General features: G+C 36.3%; 1 protein-coding gene across 2 annotated transcripts in view; it reads left to right on the top strand.

The window, feature by feature from the left end:
- Window positions 1-20,302, top strand: part of vps13a (vacuolar protein sorting 13 homolog A) — an 80,148-nt gene that overhangs the window by 11,697 nt on the left and 48,149 nt on the right. For both annotated transcript variants that reach the window (XM_079896186.1, XM_079896185.1), the window contains exons 8-35: window positions 479-538; window positions 627-707; window positions 799-856; window positions 2,106-2,233; window positions 2,320-2,426; window positions 3,093-3,264; window positions 4,562-4,624; window positions 4,804-4,936; window positions 6,027-6,121; window positions 7,886-8,028; window positions 8,513-8,714; window positions 9,971-10,085; window positions 10,353-10,489; window positions 10,667-10,799; window positions 10,877-10,994; window positions 12,490-12,634; window positions 13,135-13,219; window positions 13,352-13,521; window positions 14,535-14,691; window positions 14,961-15,040; window positions 15,877-15,936; window positions 16,746-16,935; window positions 17,020-17,136; window positions 17,218-17,321; window positions 17,788-17,955; window positions 18,821-19,128; window positions 19,264-19,411; window positions 19,503-19,644. In XM_079896186.1, the coding sequence (XP_079752312.1) occupies window positions 479-538; window positions 627-707; window positions 799-856; window positions 2,106-2,233; window positions 2,320-2,426; window positions 3,093-3,264; window positions 4,562-4,624; window positions 4,804-4,936; window positions 6,027-6,121; window positions 7,886-8,028; window positions 8,513-8,714; window positions 9,971-10,085; window positions 10,353-10,489; window positions 10,667-10,799; window positions 10,877-10,994; window positions 12,490-12,634; window positions 13,135-13,219; window positions 13,352-13,521; window positions 14,535-14,691; window positions 14,961-15,040; window positions 15,877-15,936; window positions 16,746-16,935; window positions 17,020-17,136; window positions 17,218-17,321; window positions 17,788-17,955; window positions 18,821-19,128; window positions 19,264-19,411; window positions 19,503-19,644 (3,619 nt within the window). The remainder of the gene's footprint in view (window positions 1-478; window positions 539-626; window positions 708-798; window positions 857-2,105; window positions 2,234-2,319; window positions 2,427-3,092; window positions 3,265-4,561; window positions 4,625-4,803; window positions 4,937-6,026; window positions 6,122-7,885; window positions 8,029-8,512; window positions 8,715-9,970; window positions 10,086-10,352; window positions 10,490-10,666; window positions 10,800-10,876; window positions 10,995-12,489; window positions 12,635-13,134; window positions 13,220-13,351; window positions 13,522-14,534; window positions 14,692-14,960; window positions 15,041-15,876; window positions 15,937-16,745; window positions 16,936-17,019; window positions 17,137-17,217; window positions 17,322-17,787; window positions 17,956-18,820; window positions 19,129-19,263; window positions 19,412-19,502; window positions 19,645-20,302) is intronic.

The raw sequence follows: 20,302 nt of genomic DNA, 5'->3' as shown, positions 1-20,302 counted from the left end.
AGTGAGACTGACCTTCATTCATAAAAAAAGATGCCATTAGACAAGTATTTAAAATATACTGTATGCTTTTTCTACATTAATTATTACACTATGAAATATATAAACTAGATATAAACCTACAAAAATGTAAGTGTTTTTAATTGCGATTAATCACAGAATTCTTTTTTAATAATTGAGTTACTTTTTAAAATCGATTGACAGCACATATATATTGACTAACCACAGATATTTTATATATATATATATATATATATATATATATATATATATATATATATAATATCTGTGGTTAGTCATGGATCATGTATGGCATTAATTTTTTTTTAAATGGCATTAAAAAAGGCATTAAAAGGCATTAAAAAGCACCCCACGTTTAATATACTGTTTTATGAATTCAATGTATAATTGTTTGTGGTGAAATACAACCTGGCTATGTGTTTGTCTGTCTGTTTAATACAATTTTTGTTACATTTTCCAGACAGCTGACCAGAATTGGAACCCGTGTCTTCTGGATGAGAAAGCCAAGCTCTTTTTTAAGGTTTAAAACGGGTCTTTTTCACTTTCAGGGTTATGAGTGGCAAAGTTAACCAGTATTGTTCACTAATACCGCTTGTTACTTCGTTTAGCTCGTACGTTTGGACAATCTGTTTGCGTACTGGAACGTGAATTCAGAGCTTTACTCCAACCACAACCCTGATGAGGCTCTGGTAGGCCTTCACATCTCCGTTTCATTCATCTGTGAGTCTGAGGAAAAGAGATCTCCCATCTTCATTGACTGTTCATTTGTATTTTTCACAGCGGTACCTGAAGCACAGTGTAGCTGTCCAGAACGCTATCCCTCAGGATTATCATTTCAGTGAGTTCCTTCTTGCTTTTCATTCTCAAATGTGTATTCAACAGTGTTTTAGGATAATATGTGACTCTGGACCACAAAACCAGTCACAAGAGTCAATTTTTAGAAATGAAATTCAGATTTATACATAATCTGAAAGCTGAATAAATAAGCTTTCCATTGATGTATGGTTTGTTAGGATAGGACAATATTTGGTCGAGATACAACTATTGAACATCTGTAATCTGAGGGTGCAAAAAAATCGAAACATTGAGAAAATCTCCTTTAAAGTTGTTAATTTATGTTCGCGATTGTGCTGCATTCACTCACAAAAATAAATGTTTTATATATTTACTGTAGGATATTTACAAAATATCTTCATGGAACATGATCTTTACTTAATATCCTAATGATTTTTGGCATAAAAGAAAAATCGATTATTTTGACCCATACAATGTATTGTTGGCTATTGCCACAAATATACCTGTGCGACATGTGACTGGTTTTGTGTTCCAGGGTCACATATGATAAATATTTTATTTAGTTTTGTTTTGGAGTTTGACAGTTTTGGTCACTGTAAACTGTATTTGTGAAAAGGTGAATAATGCTGTGCTTTAGTTTGGTTTGGTTTAGTTTTTTTTTGTGAACTGGCAAGAGTTGCATCAAGACTATTCAGAAAAGTTCTCCTTTTTATGTAAAAAAAACACACAAAAAAACCCAGCATATTGGTTTGGAATGACATGAAAGTGTGTTTTAATTTTTGGCTAACTTTAGAAGACATATGGATCACAAAACCAGTCACATGTCACACAGGTTTATTTGTGGCAATAGCCATCAATACATTGTATGGGTCAAAATTATAGATTTTTCTTTTATACCAAAAATCATGAGGATATAAAGTAAAGATCATGTTCCATGAAGATATTTTGTAAATTTCCTACTGTAAATATATAAAACATTTATTTTTGTGAGTGAACAATCGCGAACATGGACAACTTTAAAGGAGATTTTCTCAATGTTTCGATTATTTTGCACCCTCAGATTCCAGATGTTCAATAGTTGTATCTCGACCAAATATTGTCCAATCCTAACAAATACATCAATGAAAAGCTTATTTATTCAGCTTTCATGTGATGCATAAATCTCAATTTCACCCATGTGACTGGTTTTGTGGTCCAGGGTCACATATTTGCAAATCTTGTATTTGGATATTGTCTTTCTTCTGAACAAATATAGTATCAAGAAAATACAAACCAACTTTGTTTTTATTCAGTCTTTCGTCCAATATCTGCGAATGCCAAGCTGCGCATGAATCCTCGCTCCGATGTGGACTTCTCCTCGCCGAAAGTGGACCTGGTGGTGAACCTCGCTGAGGTGGCTGTGGAGCTGAGCCGACCACAGGTGAGGAAAATGTGTTTCATTTGGTCTAATTCAGCCAACAAATACTGACAAATCATTCATGTGACTTTACAATGTTTATTTTCTAGTACGTCAGCATTCTGGAGCTGTTGGGCTCGGTGGACATGATGACCCGTAACCTTCCGTACAGGAAATATCGTCCAAATGTGCCGGTTCACACTAATGCTCATCAATGGTACGTGCATTTGGAGTGTGTGGTCTTAGATAATTAGGGGTTCAAGCATGAAATGCTGAAACCCATTGTAATTGTAAGGATTTGTAAAACTGATCGTGCAGGCCAAACCGTAAGGCCTAGAGACTTGAAACCTGGCCAGATGGTAGGCCTCAATTTGGGGACAACCTATCAGAGTATCACCCCGATTGGACCATAGGTGGCGCTACAGCAACCAAAAGTACAAAATTGCTCATAACTCTTAGACCGTTTGTCCTAGACTCAAGTGATTTATAAAATAGGCATGGCAAAATACACTAAAAAGCCTATAAATCCTAAATGAAAACTCAGAACTTCACAAAAATTGGTGGGCATATGTGACATAACATAGTAAACAATCATGCAAAATTTTATGGAGATCGGACCATAGGTGGCGCTATAACTGTAAAAAAGCTTTGAAAACCATACATTTCCTATGGTAAATTGTCTGTATTGGCTGTAAATGGACTTTTCCATCTATTATTTCAGTGGTTAAATGCTTGCTAAAACTTAATGTCTTAAATGCTTATGTGCTTAAAGGCCATAAATGCTTGAACCCCGATAAATGCTGCTTGCAGCTTTAATTCGATTTGTAGTTGTGTAATTCTGTGAGGTTCTGTGAGCTTTCTGTATGTGTGGTTGTCGTCGCAGGTGGAGATATGTGATCACAGGTGTTCTGGAGGTCAACATCAAGCCCCGCCTTCACATGTGGTCGTGGCAGCATATCCGACGCCATCGGTTACATGTGAAGAAGTACAGAGAGATCTATAAGAGCAAAATCACCAGTAAGAAACCTGCCGAGAGTCTGCTGAAGGAGCTGGAGGTGGGTGAGCGCTGTGCATGCTCCACTTTACTTTTTACTTTTACATTTACTTGCTCTCATGTCCATCCAAACCCGTATGCTGCTATTTTTTTCTGTTGAACACAAAATGAGAGAAATCTCATTCGTTTTTTTATTTTATTTCGTTGTTTTGAAAGGCATTGTCATGAAATGGACAATACGTCTGTGGTTTAGTTTTTTGTTTGGTTTTGACAGCCATGGTCACTTTGAAGAGTAAACTGGCAAATATGGCTTTTTTTGTTTTTGTTTTTGTTTTGTTGTTTTTTGTTTAGGAGTTTGGCAGTCGTTGTCACTGTTAACCGTATTTGTGAAATGGCAAATAAGGCTTTTGTTTTGCGTGGTTTTGTTTTGTTTTGATAGCCATGCTCACTATAAATGGTATTTGTGAAATGGTTTGGTTTTGGTTTGTTGTTTTGTTTTGACAATTGACAATCACTATGAAAGGTGAACTGGCAAATATGACTGTGGTTTTGTTTGATTTTGATGTTTTTGTTTTGTTTTGTTTTGTTTTGTTTTGTTGTTTTGGAGTTTGACAGCCATGGTCACTATAAAATGTATTTTTGAAATGGCAAATTAGTTTTTTAGTTTAGTTTAGTTTTTGTTTTGACAGCCATAGTCACTATGAATGGTGAAAATATGGCTGTGTTTTGGTTTTGTTGCTTTTGTTTTGGAGTTTGACAGTTGTGGTCACTAAACTGTATTTGTGAAATGGCAAATGATGATGTGCTTTAGTCTTTGTGAACTGGAAAGAACTGCATAAACACTATTCAGAAAAATTCTCCTTTTATGATAAAAAAAAAAATCACAGCATATTGGTTTGGAATGACGTACGTGTGTGTTTTAATTTTTAGGCTAACTTTAGAAGACATATTCTCAAAATCTTGTATATAGATATTGTCTTTCTTCTGAACAAAAGTAGTATACATTACTTTAATATGCTCTGAAATACCTAAATACTGCATTAGATTAAAAAATACACTTTCAAAGAGAGCATAACGCTACTGTTCTGAAAAAGATTGAGCCTCTGTTGACTGATGCATGATGCTATTTTACATTAAAATAAATAATGTAACATACTCAGTTACTCTTCACAGTTCAATTCGCAGTAAAAAGTCCATAAATCTAGTATGTTTTGTTCAGAATAGATCATTTCTAACACAGTTCATTTTTAACTACTTTTTTTAAGCTTAAAATGTGGCAAAAAAACAGTTAAGCCTGATGTCATTTCCATGACCGCTCTGTTTTGAGCATAACCTTGTTGCTTTTGTTCATCCTTAAGGACACGGAAAGAACCCTGGATATATTCAACATCACAATGGCAAGACAGCAAGCTGAGATGGAGGTGACGTGACATCAGTTTCACAGTCGTATAATATTGTATAGATCATTTGAATCCTGAATACAGTGTGGCCTATGGATCATAAAACTGGAAGTGTGTTCCTGTAGCTCAGCTAGCAAAGTGAAGTTTCTAACTGAACCACACTTGTTGACTTCTTGCATGTTGTGCGTCTGGTGTTGTAGGCCTCCAAGGCGGGTCTCAGGATAAACCGCCCCGGGGTGAAGGTGGAGGAGGAACAGTCACAGGGCTGGTTCGGCTGGATGTGGAACTGGTCTGGAGAAAGTGAAACGCAAACCAAAGACGTCAAAACAGGAGGTTTGACTGCGCTCTGTATCTGTTTAGTAAAGCATAACTAGTCCTGCACAGAATCTGTGGTCTAGAATTAATAAACATTAAATTTAACATTTAATTTAATATTCAACAATATTATATATATATATATATATGGGTCAATGACGTGACGGGTCATTTTTTTTTGTCCAAAGGCCTTAATAATAATAAAAAAACAAATATATAACATCCAAAGTATGTAAGGTAGTACAACTTGAACTCTTTTACTGAATCCAAAAGGTTTTAATTATATTTTACTACATATAAAGGTATTTTAAAGAAGTGTCAAAAGGTCATTCGGTAAAACCGATATAGTGAATATTTAAATGGAATAATATTGTTTTTAATAACTAAAGGAACTACAATAATACAAATATAAAGCAGATAATGCTCTTTTTTTTTACATTTCCCCTTTTCTCCTTTCCCTGTGCAATGTTTTACTTGAATATGTTGGAGTGTTTAGACTAGTCCAATAAATTATTACATTTATGAGATCAGTGATAATTTGTTTTAATATTTCTTCTGTGGTACACACTATATACTATCTCAACATCAATGTCAAATCAGTTTTTAACTTTCAAATCAGTGGTTAAACCGAATGACTTTTTTGGTGACATTTTTTTCATCTTGTAAAAAATGACAAAAAACAGTGTTAATTGATTGTACAAACCACAAAATCTTATTGTTAACACCTAGGTAAACTAAAAAAATGGTTTCAAATATAGTTATATCTCCATTCTATTTTTTTACACTTTTAAAAACCTTATTCGTCAATGACCCATATATATATAAATGAACTAAATTAATCACTTTTTTACAACAAAATGAAACATCACTGAACTTACTTAAGATGGACTGTGACGCTATTTTTTTCTGTAAACAAACTTTGTTGCATTTTCCTGTTATCACTGTAAAGCTGCTTTGGAACAATCTGTATTGTAAAAAGCGCTATATAAATAAATGTGACTAGAATTCCACAGAACTCTCAGCAGATTCATGTGATTCCTCATATTCCACAGAATTCCACATTTATGTAGATCTGTTTCTGATGGATTTTCTGTTTCGTATCTCTCAGGTTTTGATGGGCTAATGACCCCAGCAGAGAAAGCCAAACTGTACGCTGCCATTGGATACAGCGAGACAGCCGTCAATCCTAACCTGCCAAAAAAGGTTAATGACAAACAATCATAGCATATGTTAATCCAGTTTCCTCTTATAGATTTAATTTAGTGTTAATGCATTAGTAGTGCTAATACTTTTAGCCTTCTACATGTTTAGCCTTCTCACATAAGCAGGACATTCCAGTCAATTGAAATGATTCAGCTTAAAGGGATAGTTCACCCAAAAATGAAAATTAGCCCATGATTTGCTCTCCCTCAAGTCATCGTAGGTGTATATGACATTTTTCTTTCAAACGAATACAATCGGAGTTATATTAAAAAATGTCCTGGCTCTTCCAAGCTTTATAATGGCAGTGAATGGCTGTTTCTGTTTTGCACTTTTATGATGGATAGATGCACTTTTATGATGGATAGATGCACTTTTATCATGGATAGATGCACTTTTATGATGGATAGATGCACTTTTATGATGGATAGATGCACTTTTATGATGGATAGATGCACTTATGATGAATAGAGCATTTTTATCATGGATAGATGCACTTTTATGATGGATAGATGCACTTTTATCATGGATATATGCACTTTTATGATGGATAGATGCACTTTTATGATGTATAGATGCACTTTTATGATGGATAGGTGCACTTTAATGATGGATAGGTGCACTTTTATGATGGATAGATGCACTTTTATCATGGATAGATGCACTTTTATCATGGATATATGCACTTTTATGATGGATAGATGCACTTTTATGATGGATAGGTGCACTTTAATGATGGATAGGTGCACTTTTATGATGGATATATGCACTTTTATGATGGATAGATGCACTTTCATGATGGATAGATGCACTTTTATGATGATAGATGCACTTATGATGAATAGAGCATTTTTATGATGGATAGATGCACTTTTATGATGGATAGATGCACTTTTATCATGGATATATGCACTTTTATGATGGATAGATGCACTTTTATGATGTATAGATGCACTTTTATGATGGATAGGTGCACTTTAATGATGGATAGGTGCACTTTTATGATGGATAGATGCACTTTTATCATGGATATATGCACTTTTATGATGGATAGATGCACTTTTATGATGGATAGGTGCACTTTAATGATGGATAGGTGCACTTTTATGATGGATATATGCACTTTTATGATGGATAGATGCACTTTCATGATGGATAGATGCACTTTTATGATGATAGATGCACTTATGATGAATAGAGCATTTTTATGATGGATAGATGCACTTTTATGATGGATAGATGCACTTTTATCATGGATATATGCACTTTTATGATGGATAGATGCACTTTTATGATGTATAGATGCACTTTTATGATGGATAGGTGCACTTTAATGATGGATAGGTGCACTTTTATGATGGATAGATGCACTTTTATCATGGATAGATGCACTTTTATCATGGATATATGCACTTTTATGATGGATAGATGCACTTTTATGATGGATAGGTGCACTTTAATGATGGATAGGTGCACTTTTATGATGGATATATGCACTTTTATGATGGATAGATGCACTTTCATGATGGATAGATGCACTTTTATCATGGATAGATGCACTTTTTACTTTTATCGGCTTCAAAACAGAAACAGCCATTATAAAGCTTATAAGAGCCCGTCTGAAAGAAGAATGTCATATACACCTACCTAGGATGACTTCAGGGTGAGTAAATCATGGGCTAATTTAAATTGTTGGGTGAACTATCCCTTTATGAGGTTTAACTTTATGTAAGTCATCACCCCTCTGACTTATATTTTTGTTTGCAGTTTGAAAATATGAAGATAAATTTCCAGCTTCTCCGCCTGTCCCTGTCAATCAAAGAGAGCCGAGAGAAGCCGGAGATAATCAAACTGTCCGTCATTGATCTGAAAGCCATGCTGGCTCAAAGACCTGCGGCTCAAGCAATAAAGTACGCCTTCTCTTTTCAATTCATATCATCTCCGTTAAACTGCTACTCTCATTTTTGTTTACCACTTCTTTATTACAATTATCAAATGCTTGAATCCCACTTTTATTTTATTTGAAGTAATTTTATGTGTTTAATACAACTTAGCTGTTAATTACCCCAGAAAATACTTTTGATTTGTTCCTCAGTTTGTGAAACAAGCACAAAACCTGTTTACACTAATGCCCTTACAATGGAAGTCTATAGGGCAAGATTAATAAGTCTTGCAGTAATTTTCACATGATTGACACCAGAAAGGGAATTTTAGATAAAACGTACAAAAGAATTAATATAAGTGTTTTAGACAGGTGCACGTTTGGCTTTTTAACCCTTCAGACTGTCTTTGTGAGAAAATGAGCGTAAAAAGAATTTTTGTTGATTATGATGTTGAAAAGATGTTTTTGATTTGTGTTTGTCTCAGATGTGTGATTTATGTTGTTTTTTTCAGGATCTCTGCTCAGCTGTCATCGTTTGAAGTGTCGGGTCTCCCACGAGGCAATTCGGCCCCTGTCCTGCTGTCGCCACGTCATGTGGACGGGATGAAAGATAAGACTCTTCTGAACCTCATGTTCGAGACAAACCCGCTGGACGCGTGTGCGGACCAGAGACTCCGCATCGAGTCCCAGGCGCTGGAGATCATCTATGACGCTGTGAGTGTCAGGAAGCATCTCTCTATGCCAGGGATTCACATTTCACTTTTTTTTTTTTTTTGGTCAGCTGAATCCATTTGGCATACAATATTTTCTTGATTTTCCTGAGATTTTAAGTTAAAAGTTAAATAATTTAACAACACATTTGCATAATCACGATTCTATGATGTTGGTTAATCGTCACATGACATGAAGATAAATGAATTATTAAATAGTTCTACTTTTTAGGGCTGCACAATTTGGTCAAAAATGTATTATTTTGTCATTGTAATTTGAAAAGCTGTTTGATAAACATTTAATCTCATTTGACCACGTCTCATACAGTATATTGCTGCTGCTGAGACATCCAGACAAAATGAACTAAGATGCCACACTCCGATGCCAATAGAAATAGTTGCTTTTTGAGCGTGTTCAGATACGGAGCACCTAAAGGGGACATGGTGATGGAAAAAATATGAGAAGAGAGGAAAAATAATTTAATGCTTTTGCGTTTGCGTTTGCTCGCAAATGTTTTTGCATTCTTTGGAAACTTTGCATTCACTGAGAAAAAACCCTCAAAAGATTCTTTGGGGAGCATAAAACTTTTGCGAGCAAACGCAAAAGCATTATATATTTGAGGTACAGATGCCTGTGTGTGTGTGTATGATGATATATATATATATGAAGAGTTCAGATGCAAAAACCTCTAAGTGCCATCTGAAATTTTCTTCTATAATATCAAACTTTTATTTTGGTGGAAAAGAGAAGAGAAAAGAGAACTGAGAAGTCTCTTAAAAAAATCACCATGAAATCAAAATTGACAATTTTTTTTTTTTTAATGGAAAATGTCAGTATTAAAGGATTAGTTCACTTTCAAAAAATGTTTTTTGCTGATAATTTACTCACCCCGATGTCATCCAAGATATCCATGTCTGTCTTTCTTCAGTCGAAAAGAAATTAAGGTTTTTGAGGAAAACATTCCAGGATTTTTCTACACAGAATGGACTTCAATGGCAACCAACTATACCAATGTTCAAAGAAGGTTCAAATGTCCGTCTCAATGCAGCTTCAAAGTCTCGACATGATCCCAGTCGAGAAATAAGAGTCTTATCTCGCAAAACGATTGGTCATTTTCTAAAAAAATTAAATATATATATACTTTTTAACCACAAATGCTCGTCGTGTACCATCTCTGAGATGCGCCACGCATTGCGTCATCACGTTGGAATGGATGGATCATGGCATGTTTATTAAGTGTGTTTTGTGTTTGTTTGTAGATGACAGTGAACAGTATGTCAGCTTTCTTCATGCCTCCTAATGACCTGCAGCTGGATGAACTGACCAACGCCACCCTCATGAAGCTGGAGCTGTTCAGAGACAAGACCTCCACAGGTGTGTGTGTGGACTCACATGTCCTTGTACTAGTTTAACATATTCGCTAGACCGTTCTTGGCCAATATAAGTTGCAATGCTGAGCATGTTGATTATAGGCAAGGGCCAAGCTATCATAACTGCAGATTTCCTATACATTTTAGGCTTTTATAAGTTAAAATAACTTCTATTTATTTAAAATAAAATAATTTATCAAAATTGTACCCTATCTGTGGTTATTAAATAGTAGCTAGCTAGTACTAAAACAGTATTGTTCATTGTTGACAGGGCTGATGTACATCATTGAGACTCAGAAGGTTCTTGATCTGAAGATAAACTTCATGGCCTCGTATGTCATTGTACCAGAAAACGGCTTTTATGACTCCAAACACAACCTTGCAATTCTGGATTTGGGTAATTTCCAGGTAAAAACGGCTGAAATAACGGCTTCAGAGGAAAGAAAGTTAAATCATTGACTCGCCCTTTAAATATTTGTTTTCTTGCACAATATAAATGGTGTTTCATAAATGTAAATATAGCTGTCTTATTATTTTAGAAAGTAATAATTGGCTAAAAGTGTGTGTGTGTGTGTGTGTGTGCAGATGTCCAGTCAGAGCAGAGCTGACCTGCCTCAGCTGTCTGCGGTCAGCAGCACTATCGAGGACATCATGTCTCGAGCGTATGACAGCTTTGATATCCAGCTGAGCAGTTTACAGTTCCTCTACACCAAAGCAGGTGCGCAGACATGCACAATAACTGATCAAAAGTAGACGTTACAGCGCTGTGGTTCATCATGCTGTGTGTCGCATCAGGTGGTGACTGGAAGAGGGCTCGTCCGCTGAGACAGTCTGCTTTCCACATCCTCGAGCCTGTAGACCTGAAGGTGGTCTTCAGTCGAGCCATGGTGGTCACGGACTCCAGAATGCCCAAGTAAGCAGGAATCTACATTTACATTTACATTTACATTTATGCATTTGGCAGATGCTTTTATCCAAAGCACATCTATTTGCACATCACATATTATTAGTGCTGCCCCTAAATAGTCGACTAACCGTTAGTCGGCTAGAAGAAGCTTAGTCGATCATAATTGTATTAGTCGTTTAATCACAGAAAAAAAAAAAAACGAAAAAAAGTGGTGAAATCACACGGAGAGATCGTTAACGGCAGGAAATCCTAACATTCATTGACCTCAAATATGGCTTATCATTCGAAACATGTAAGAAGCTGCACTTTACACGTCCACTCGCTCTAATGTTAGCCTAGACATATGTGTGCTATTATTAGGCGCATATTCAAGTGTTTGTGTGGAGAGCGCGCTACTCCATGACATGTAGGTGCCAGTACATCACTTACATTTAACTTAAAATACTCCATCATTTTTGGTCATACAGATAAAAGTGATGTAAACTGTAAAGGGTCTACTTTTATTTCTGTAAACTCACAAAACGTTGTGTTTTTGTAAAATAATGGTGCTTTCTGTCGATTCGGTCTTGAACTTGAGCGCATCACATAAATGAACCGAAACTCATGAGACATGAGAAATATTTCTATATAGAAATCTTGAAATTTTTACATTTGAATGAACATAGTCTCCGATTATGTAATCTGTATGAAACATGCATATACGCGCGTCCACTACTGTGAAGACCACTCACCGTTGTTGACTTAATCCTTGCAGACGAAAACACAGAAAACATTACCAATAAATTATTAAATTAATACAGGCAATTAAAGGCGCATTATTATAATTTATGGCTTATTAAAGGGATATTTCACCACTGGAAAGATGAATGTGTATTTAAATTGGGTCATTTATGTAGTAGAAATGTGAAATTATTTTAGAAGTTGGTGCCTTCTAGACTGAGAAAAGCCAGAAAATGTATTTCTAGCTCATGTGGATGAAAGACTACAACTCCCAGAATGCACTTGCTTCACTGCCCTACGAGGCCACACCCAAGCCACGCCTACCGGTTACAGAGGGCAGTATCAGGAGAAATGATACAGCTAGGCTTCTAGTCGACTCGAAACTGAAAAGATGGCGTTTTATCGTGAGATCCCCCTATGGGCGGGTTGAAGACATGCGGAACGAGCTCCTCCTACTGGCTGGAGTCTCTCACCTCTGGACAGAAAAGCCTCCGATGACGCTAAATGACGATTTTTGCTTCATCTAAGGTTTTTTTCCAGACACACAATACAGAAATCTCAGGGGGACATGAGGGAGGGAAGCACGGTCATTCCAAAATACTACTGGGTTTCTACTGATACAAAGCTTAATGCTAATCGGGGAAGTATCCCTTTAATATAAACGCGCGATTAGTCGACTAATGGCTTAAATGAACGACGACTAGTCGACTAGAAAAATCTTTAGTCGAGGGCAGCCCTGCATGCATTGGTATATTTGTACCTAATGTTTTTTTTTCTTCAGGTTTAAGATACATGGTGAGCTCCCTCTGCTGTCTCTGCGTATCTCAGATGATAAAGTGCGTGGCGTCCTGGCGTTGCTCAGAAGTATTCCTCTTCCCGAGAGCCGGCCCACTCCTCAGATTAAAGGCCCACAGGTTACACCCAAGGTAATTCAAAGAATGCTTATGGGCAGGGCTGTACGTTAAAGGTGCTGTATGTAACCTTTTTACTCTATAAAGCATAAAAATACCACAATATGTTTGCAGATATTTAGGAAACATGCTGAGTTCACACACTCGTTTCTCTGAAAAACACTTCAACAGCCAGTTATTTTACTTATTATTTTACACGTTCTGGTTTATTTAATAATTAACCTTGATTTATTAAGATAAATTAGACGTCTTTGTTTTAAAAAAAAACATTAAAAAAGACACAAATTCTGGATAAATAGAACTACATAGTTTAGGCCATGTTGTAATAATAAAAAAATAAAATTTAGATAAAGCAGATATTTGGCTTTTTTAATGCAGATTTGCCGATTCAACTCACAAGCTTTTGATTCAGATCAATATAACTCATATATAACTCAAATGAACCTATATCCATTTTGTTTGCAAATGAGTTTTTCTAGCGGCTCTGTGATACTTTTTCCTTTATTTTACATCAGTCCTCTAAAAAAGGGAACACGCCTCAGCTCACCCCCCGAAGACCAGCCATAGATGACCTGCGTGCATCCATCATATATGGCTCAGGTCAGACACACATCCATACTGTACAAACAGAGACTTACATTTACATGACTGAACCTCAGTGATCAAATACAGAGATCTACTCTATAAACCCAACATCTCCACATTAAAACACTGTGTTTATGTGTTTTTCAGATGAGGAGTTGTTCTTCGACGCGCCTAGTTCCCCGATAGAGGACCTGCCGTTCTTCGAGGCCTCGTCTGACTCTCTGCAAGGCTCTGCCTCTGATAAACGTCTGGCCATGGTCCTGAAAGACCCCAAGAAAAACATGACCGAGTTCCTCCTGACATTTGAGATCAACAAGGTCTGATTATGTCCTTGTCAACTGAAAGGATTAGTTCACTTCAGAATTACAATTTCCTGATAGTTTACTCTCCCCCACGTCATCCAATGTGTTCATCTCTTTCTTTCTTTCTTCAAAAATGAAGGTTTTTGAGGAAAACGTTCCAGGATTTTTCTCCATATAGTGACTTCAATGGGGTCCAACGGGTTGAAGGTTCAAATGTGAGTTTCAGTGCAGCTTCAAAGTCTCGACACGATCCAGCCGAGGAATAAGAGTCTTATCTAGACAAACCATCGGCCATTTTCTAAAAAAGTAAACGTTTATATACTTTTAACCACAAATGCTCAACTTGCACTAGCTGTGATGCGGCACTCATTACGTAATCATGTTGAAAGGTCACGCGTGTTCAGGTTAAAAAATGTAGAGTAGGGTGAAAAACTCCATCTCATTTTCTCCTCTAAGTTCAAAATCGTCCGACATCATTGTTTTACCTTTTTGACTTAGTCTTTGCACGTTGGCTTTGTAAACACTAGGTCTGTGCCTCCGCCTATGTCACGCGTGACCTTTCAACGTGATTAAGTAATGTGTGGCGCATCACAGCTAGTGCAAGATGAGCATTTGTGGTTGAAAATCATATAAATGTTTACCTTTTTAGAAAATGGCCGATGGTTTGTCTAGACTCTTATTCCTCGGCTGGGATCGTGTCGAGACTTTGAAGCTGCACTGAAACTCACATTTGAACCTTCAACCCGTTGGACCCCATTGAAGCCACTATATGGAGAAAAATCCTGGAACGTTTTCCTCAAAAATCTTAATTTCTTTTCGACTGAAGAAAGACAGACATGAACATCTTGGATGACGTGGGAGTGAGTAAATTATCAGGACATTTTAATTCTGAAGTGAACTAATCCTTTAAGAAGAGCATCTAGTTATCGTTCCTTTCCTTATGATAACAGATATGAACATTTCATGGCTCCTCCAGTCATTCTTGTCTCTCAAGTGACTCTTTTCCCTCGTTTGTTCCTTTGTTCTAGCTTTCAGTTCAGCTGTGTCGTTTGTCAAACAGACAAGAAGTGAGCGTTCTGCATCTGTTCATTGATGGATTAGGGACAGAACTCAATCTTCGCACGTTTGATATGTCGTCATACACTTTCCTGCGTGAGATCTGCCTTGAGTGTTCAGAGTACTTGGGTAAGTGCAATGCGCAAACACTGAAAAAAAAAAAAAGTATCCTTTTATTCAGCGTGGACGCAATAAACAGCGACAGTAAAGACATTTATAATGTTACGAAAGATTTCTAATTCAAATAAATGCTGTTTCTTTTAACTTTCCATTCGTCAAAGTATCCTGAAGAAATGCATCACAGATTCCACAAAAAAATATTAGGCAACACAACTGTTTTAAACATTGATTTCTGTATGCAAATCTAAAAGTTATAAGGATTTTGTATTTGTGTGAAGATTCTGAGGACAAGAAAGTTCACATTATCACCACTCTGGACAATACCGAGGAGGATCTGCTCACTTTGGACTATGTCAAGGTACATTTGCTTTATCATATTTACATGTAATTTTCCTTTGGTTTCAGGTTCTGTATATGTATAAGAGCTGTTTGTCATCAACATCGTGAAGCATCACTCTCTCTCGGACAGTTTTCTTGGTTGTGGTTTTCATTTCTTGATTTATAGAAGTCTTTCAGCTTCTGGGTGTTAAAAGCCGTCTTTATGTAGAGGGAATTTTCTAATTTTAGCTTTAATAAGCCAAACATTAACACAAAATTAGACCTAAAAAAAGACAAGTGACCCATGATGCATGACTCATTTTAAAAACGGTCCCGCTCTCAGTCAAACTCTGACGGCAATTTAGACTAATAATGTATAATATCTATTATTTATTAATTGAAGACAATTTGATTATTTTTACTATCATCCTGTAGTCCATGAATTTGACATCTCTTTCCAATGCAATATTTTGAGAATTATAATGACGACATACAGTACTATGCAAAAGTCTTGGGTACGTTAGTATTTTCACCCCCCAAAATTGTTTTTTAAGCCAGGTATTTATATCTTTTGCTGTAGTGTGTCAGTAGGAAATTTAATTTTACATTTCCCAGATGGACTCGATGATGGTGAGATCAGATCATACCTACTGGATTATTACAATTAATGGCAAAAGGAAAGTTTTTGATGATGTAAACTGATATTTCCTACTGACACGCTACAGCAAAATATATAAATAACTTGCTTAAAACCATTTTTTTGGGGGGTGAAAATACTAACGTGCCTTAGACTTTTGTACATGTATATTGTTATGTGATTGTGTGAGCACAGGCCTATGCATAAGAATATCCCAATAATATCCTGTTCTTTTTCAGGCGGACAAAAATGCACCAGATTTTAAAACGATGTACAAAAATACAGAGCAACTAATCAAGGTAAGCTTGTTCACAAATCAGAGCTCAGAATACTTTACAGGTAATGCGATAGCCAATCAGATCACAAAGCTTATAAAATTGGATACTAATTTCAAAGTTTATTAAACGGGTGGTATAATGCCCTTTTCACAAGGTATAAAATAAGTATTTGATGTTCCCAGAGTGTGTATGTGAAGATTTAGCTCAAAATACCCCACAGATATTTTTATATAGCATGTTAAAGTTGTCACTTTTTGAGGGTGAGCAAAAATGCATCGTTTTTGTGTCTGTTCCTTTAAATGCAAATGAGCTGCTGCTCCCGGCACAGGGGGCGGAGCTTCAACAGCTTGTGTCCTTTTACCTCACACAGACATGCACTGAAAATTTCAAAAACCTTTAGCCTTTTATGTTCAAACCGAAGTCAGAAAGATGGAGAGACTCAAGAAGAAGTGACAACATGTAGACAACATTTCTGAGTGGTTAGTTGGTGAATTTATGCAGCTTATGTGCAGTTATCTTCTAGTCATTGATTAACATATTCTGTCTTGATAATCTATAAATCGCGTTCCTGGGGGCGGGGTTTATGTAAGTTTTAGGGTTCATGATGTCACTAACCCGGGAGGAATGTTGTGTAGTCTCTACCAGCCGTTTGTTGTAGTCCTTAAAAAGCGATTTCTTTAAAAGCAAATATCTCCCTTTGCTTTGAACTTTGAGCGTTGTAACTTTGCAGATGTTGTTTATGCTCAAACAGCAACATTACACACTAACTAAAGTTAGAAAAGTGAAATCATATTCAACCACCCCTTCAAAATTCTTAATATTTGCACCAGGTGAATTTCTCCTCGCTGGACGTGCACTTGCACACTGAGGCGCTCCTCAACTCCATGAATTTCCTAAATAACCTTCTCCCACCCATGAAGAAAGAGGGACAGGAGGAGCAGCCCGTCCTTCCCAAGGAGGAAGAGGAAGAAGAAGAAGAGGAGGCAAAAGTAGAGGATTCTGCTGTTACAAAGAAATCTAGTAAGAAAGTCAGATGTTTATTTTTATGGTTCTTTTATATTATCATGATACCATTTTAATCTCATATTTTTGGCTTTTCTTCAGCCTATAAGAAGTCAAAGTTTGAGGATGTGGTGAATTTGCATATCCGAGCAGACCTCAACTGTCTGAAGGTCTTCATAAGAGGAGAGAAAGCCAGGATCTCTGAGATCAGCATAGAGGGTAATACGCATTTCTGTAGGTGCAAATAAACACAATAAAGTTGGGATATGATCCAATACTGCATGTTCTGTCTATTAACAGGACTAGTTTCTGAAGTTCAGATGAAGAAGTCGTCGGTGGAGATTCTGGCTAACCTGAAGAACATTATAATTCTGGATTGTGACAGAGAGGCACTCTATAAAAAGGTAGAAAATGCTATACTTTTAAGGATTAATAAATCATAAAATGGGAACTAAATTGGCACAATGGAGAACTGGCACACATTTTTTTTAATATTATGTTATACAACACTAGATTTACAATAAAAATCAACAATAAAATAAGTTTTTTAACCACACATTTTACAGTTGACTCACATTTTATTGGTCCGAAATTGTTGTTTATTAGATTATACAATTCTTTATTTCAAATTTTTTGTGTGAAAAAAAAGTTAATTAAAAAAATCATGCTCTAAAATGTATGGGAGAATAATTGTAAAAAATGCTGCCACATTAGTACCATTTTATTTTACACATCATCTTATTGACTGTGGGCAAAAAAAATTATTGGGATATTTAACAGTTTTTAAATGTAATTTTCTATCATTCATAAGAAGGAAGGAGAGTGTGTGAAGTGGATTTAGGCTAATGATGTAATGATGATGATATGTAGGCAGTGTCCATCGCGGATAAGGAGGTGTTTGATTTCCGCATGGTGAACCATGTGGATGCAACGGAGGGGGACGCCTATACGGACATGATCATTGTGGACACCAGTGTCACTTTGACTGTGGGCTGCATTCAGGTTATTTTCCTCAACAAGTTTGTGTCCTCGATACTGGTAAGTGTTCATCTCATACACTACTGCATCCACCATTCTTCCCATACAAAGAAAGTTAGTTTAAAAAAAATAAAATAATACTGATACTGATAATATTTTTAAAATTGTATTTAGCACCTATAACCCATGCATTTAAAAAGAGGAAAGGGCCTAGAACTGAACCTTGGGGGTCGCCCTACTGTCTTAAAGGCACAATATCTAGTTTTTTGCCACTAGCGCTGTTATATCATTTATATTTGTCTGTTGAAAATGAATGAATGAGTCAATTAATTTGAAAACTTATTGTATGATGGAGAAAATGCAGCATTGCTGTTACTAAAAATAAAGCTGCATCTGATTATGTTATGTTAGCCACGCGGAAAATCAAGAAAACAAGCGATTCAAACAAAAAGACTGACATTGTTGAGCTAAATATCAATTATTAGTTTTCTGTCTATAAATGTATCCAAACAGTTGTTCCCTTGTCTAATAAAACATAAAATTTATTAAAGCGTCTTTGGTCGAGGGTAAAGCAGGTACGCCGTCACAATGACATGGCCCGTGTTTTGGTTGAAATTGCTTATTTCTCTGGATTTAAACATTCTTAACATCTGGGATAATGTTAGTACACAAGTCAACAAAATATATAACACTGTTCTAGTGGTTTTTGGAAGTTTTAATCCAAAAAGTTTAAATATTGTGCCTTTAATAGAAACAAATTGCTACTTGGCAAGTAAATCTTGTTTTTCTTTACTTACTCTGTAACTTTAAAAATCACATCAAGTGTGGGAATGATGTAACTTCCTTTTTGAATTTGATAAGCCTCTGTTTGCTTTTAATTGTTTGTCTAATGGCCTCTCCCTCTCTTTTTATTTTTCCTCTTCAGGCATTTATTAATAATTTCCAGGAGGCTAAAAATGCGTTGGCGGAGGTGACGGCCCAGGCGGCAGAGAAGGCAGCCACGGGGGTGTTGGAGCTGGCAGAGAGAAGTACACGGATCTCCCTGGACGTAGACATCAAAGCTCCAGTTGTCTTCCTCCCACAATCCTCTGTTTCCCACAATGTCATTGTGGCAGATCTGGGTTTAGTGACTGTAAAGAACCACTTTGAAATCGTCTCTTCTCCAACACACACCAAGATCCCCCCTGTCATGGACATCATGGCTGTCGGACTGAGTGACCTTAAAATGTACAGGTTAGGAGAGTATTGCAAATCATTTTTAAACAAACTGACTAATTTGAGTTAATTAATTTAAAATAACTGCCCTGAAATTAAATTTTCATTGCTTGATGAATGATGTTTCTAATATTTTTGTATTTTTTTTTTCAGGACCACATTCAGTGATGGGCAATTTATAAGTGAGATTCAGTTACTCAAACCGGTCAACATGGACCTGTCAATCAAACGCAATCTCGCTGCCTCCTGGTATCACAGCATTCCTGACATCCAGATCAATGCACACCTCAAACCCATGAGCGTAAGAGCATATATGTATTTGTGTTTATTTCTGTGTGTGATTTATAGGCATAAGGGATATTGCAGCTAATATTAATGTGTGTTTCTTGCAGCTGATCTTGAGTCAGGAGGACCTAACTATAGTGCTGAAGACTCTGAGTGAGAATCTGAGTGAGACCTCTGGTGATGCTCCAGCTCCATCCGGCTCTGATAAAGGAGACACCGTTTCTACCAAAGATTCCCAGGGTTCTGGAGGTATAAAAACACACAAACACAGATTGTGAAGCTTTATCGATCGCTACTGCACAGGTTATGTCAAGCACACTTTCTATTTCATTGTCTTTGCATGTTTTCCTGGAATGAATATCCTGCTGTTTAATTAAGGGTCATTTAAAGTATTGCAAATTATGTTATAGCAATTCCAAATGTCATAAATAAAAATAATTTTAAAAGATTAGGCAAAATAAATAAAAATAACTTAAATTTTTTTGTCAAAATAACAAAGAAACACTGTATAACATTTAATCTTTACCTTAACTCCCTACTCACGCGCACAGAAAACTGCTTCAGACGGCGTGCCGGCTGCATTTAGTTCTCTTTCGCGCTTGAACAAAAAGAAACGCACAAAATTATGCCAAAATTCCCGTTATGTCGAGTATTCTCGTAAACACAGTCCTAAATGAGTTAAATAAAGTCTTAAATGAACGCCAAGAGTTGTGAGAAATTGGGATGCGTGTCAGATCTGCGTCATGTCTTAAAGTGACAGCAGCCTAATAAACCTGCTTCTGTCTGTCATTAATGTTAATCAAAGAAAAAGAGAAAATCATTCACTTCTTTTGACTGAATAACTTTTATAGCTTTAATAAGGATTCATCTATATTTAATTTATAATTTATGCAGTGAAGACTGTGAA

Source organism: Squalius cephalus (genome assembly GCF_949319135.1).
Source record: "Squalius cephalus genome assembly, chromosome: 16".
Lineage (NCBI taxonomy): Eukaryota > Metazoa > Chordata > Actinopteri > Cypriniformes > Leuciscidae > Squalius > Squalius cephalus.
Note: the sequence above shows the minus strand (reverse complement) of the source record. Positions and strands in the feature narration are given on the sequence as shown.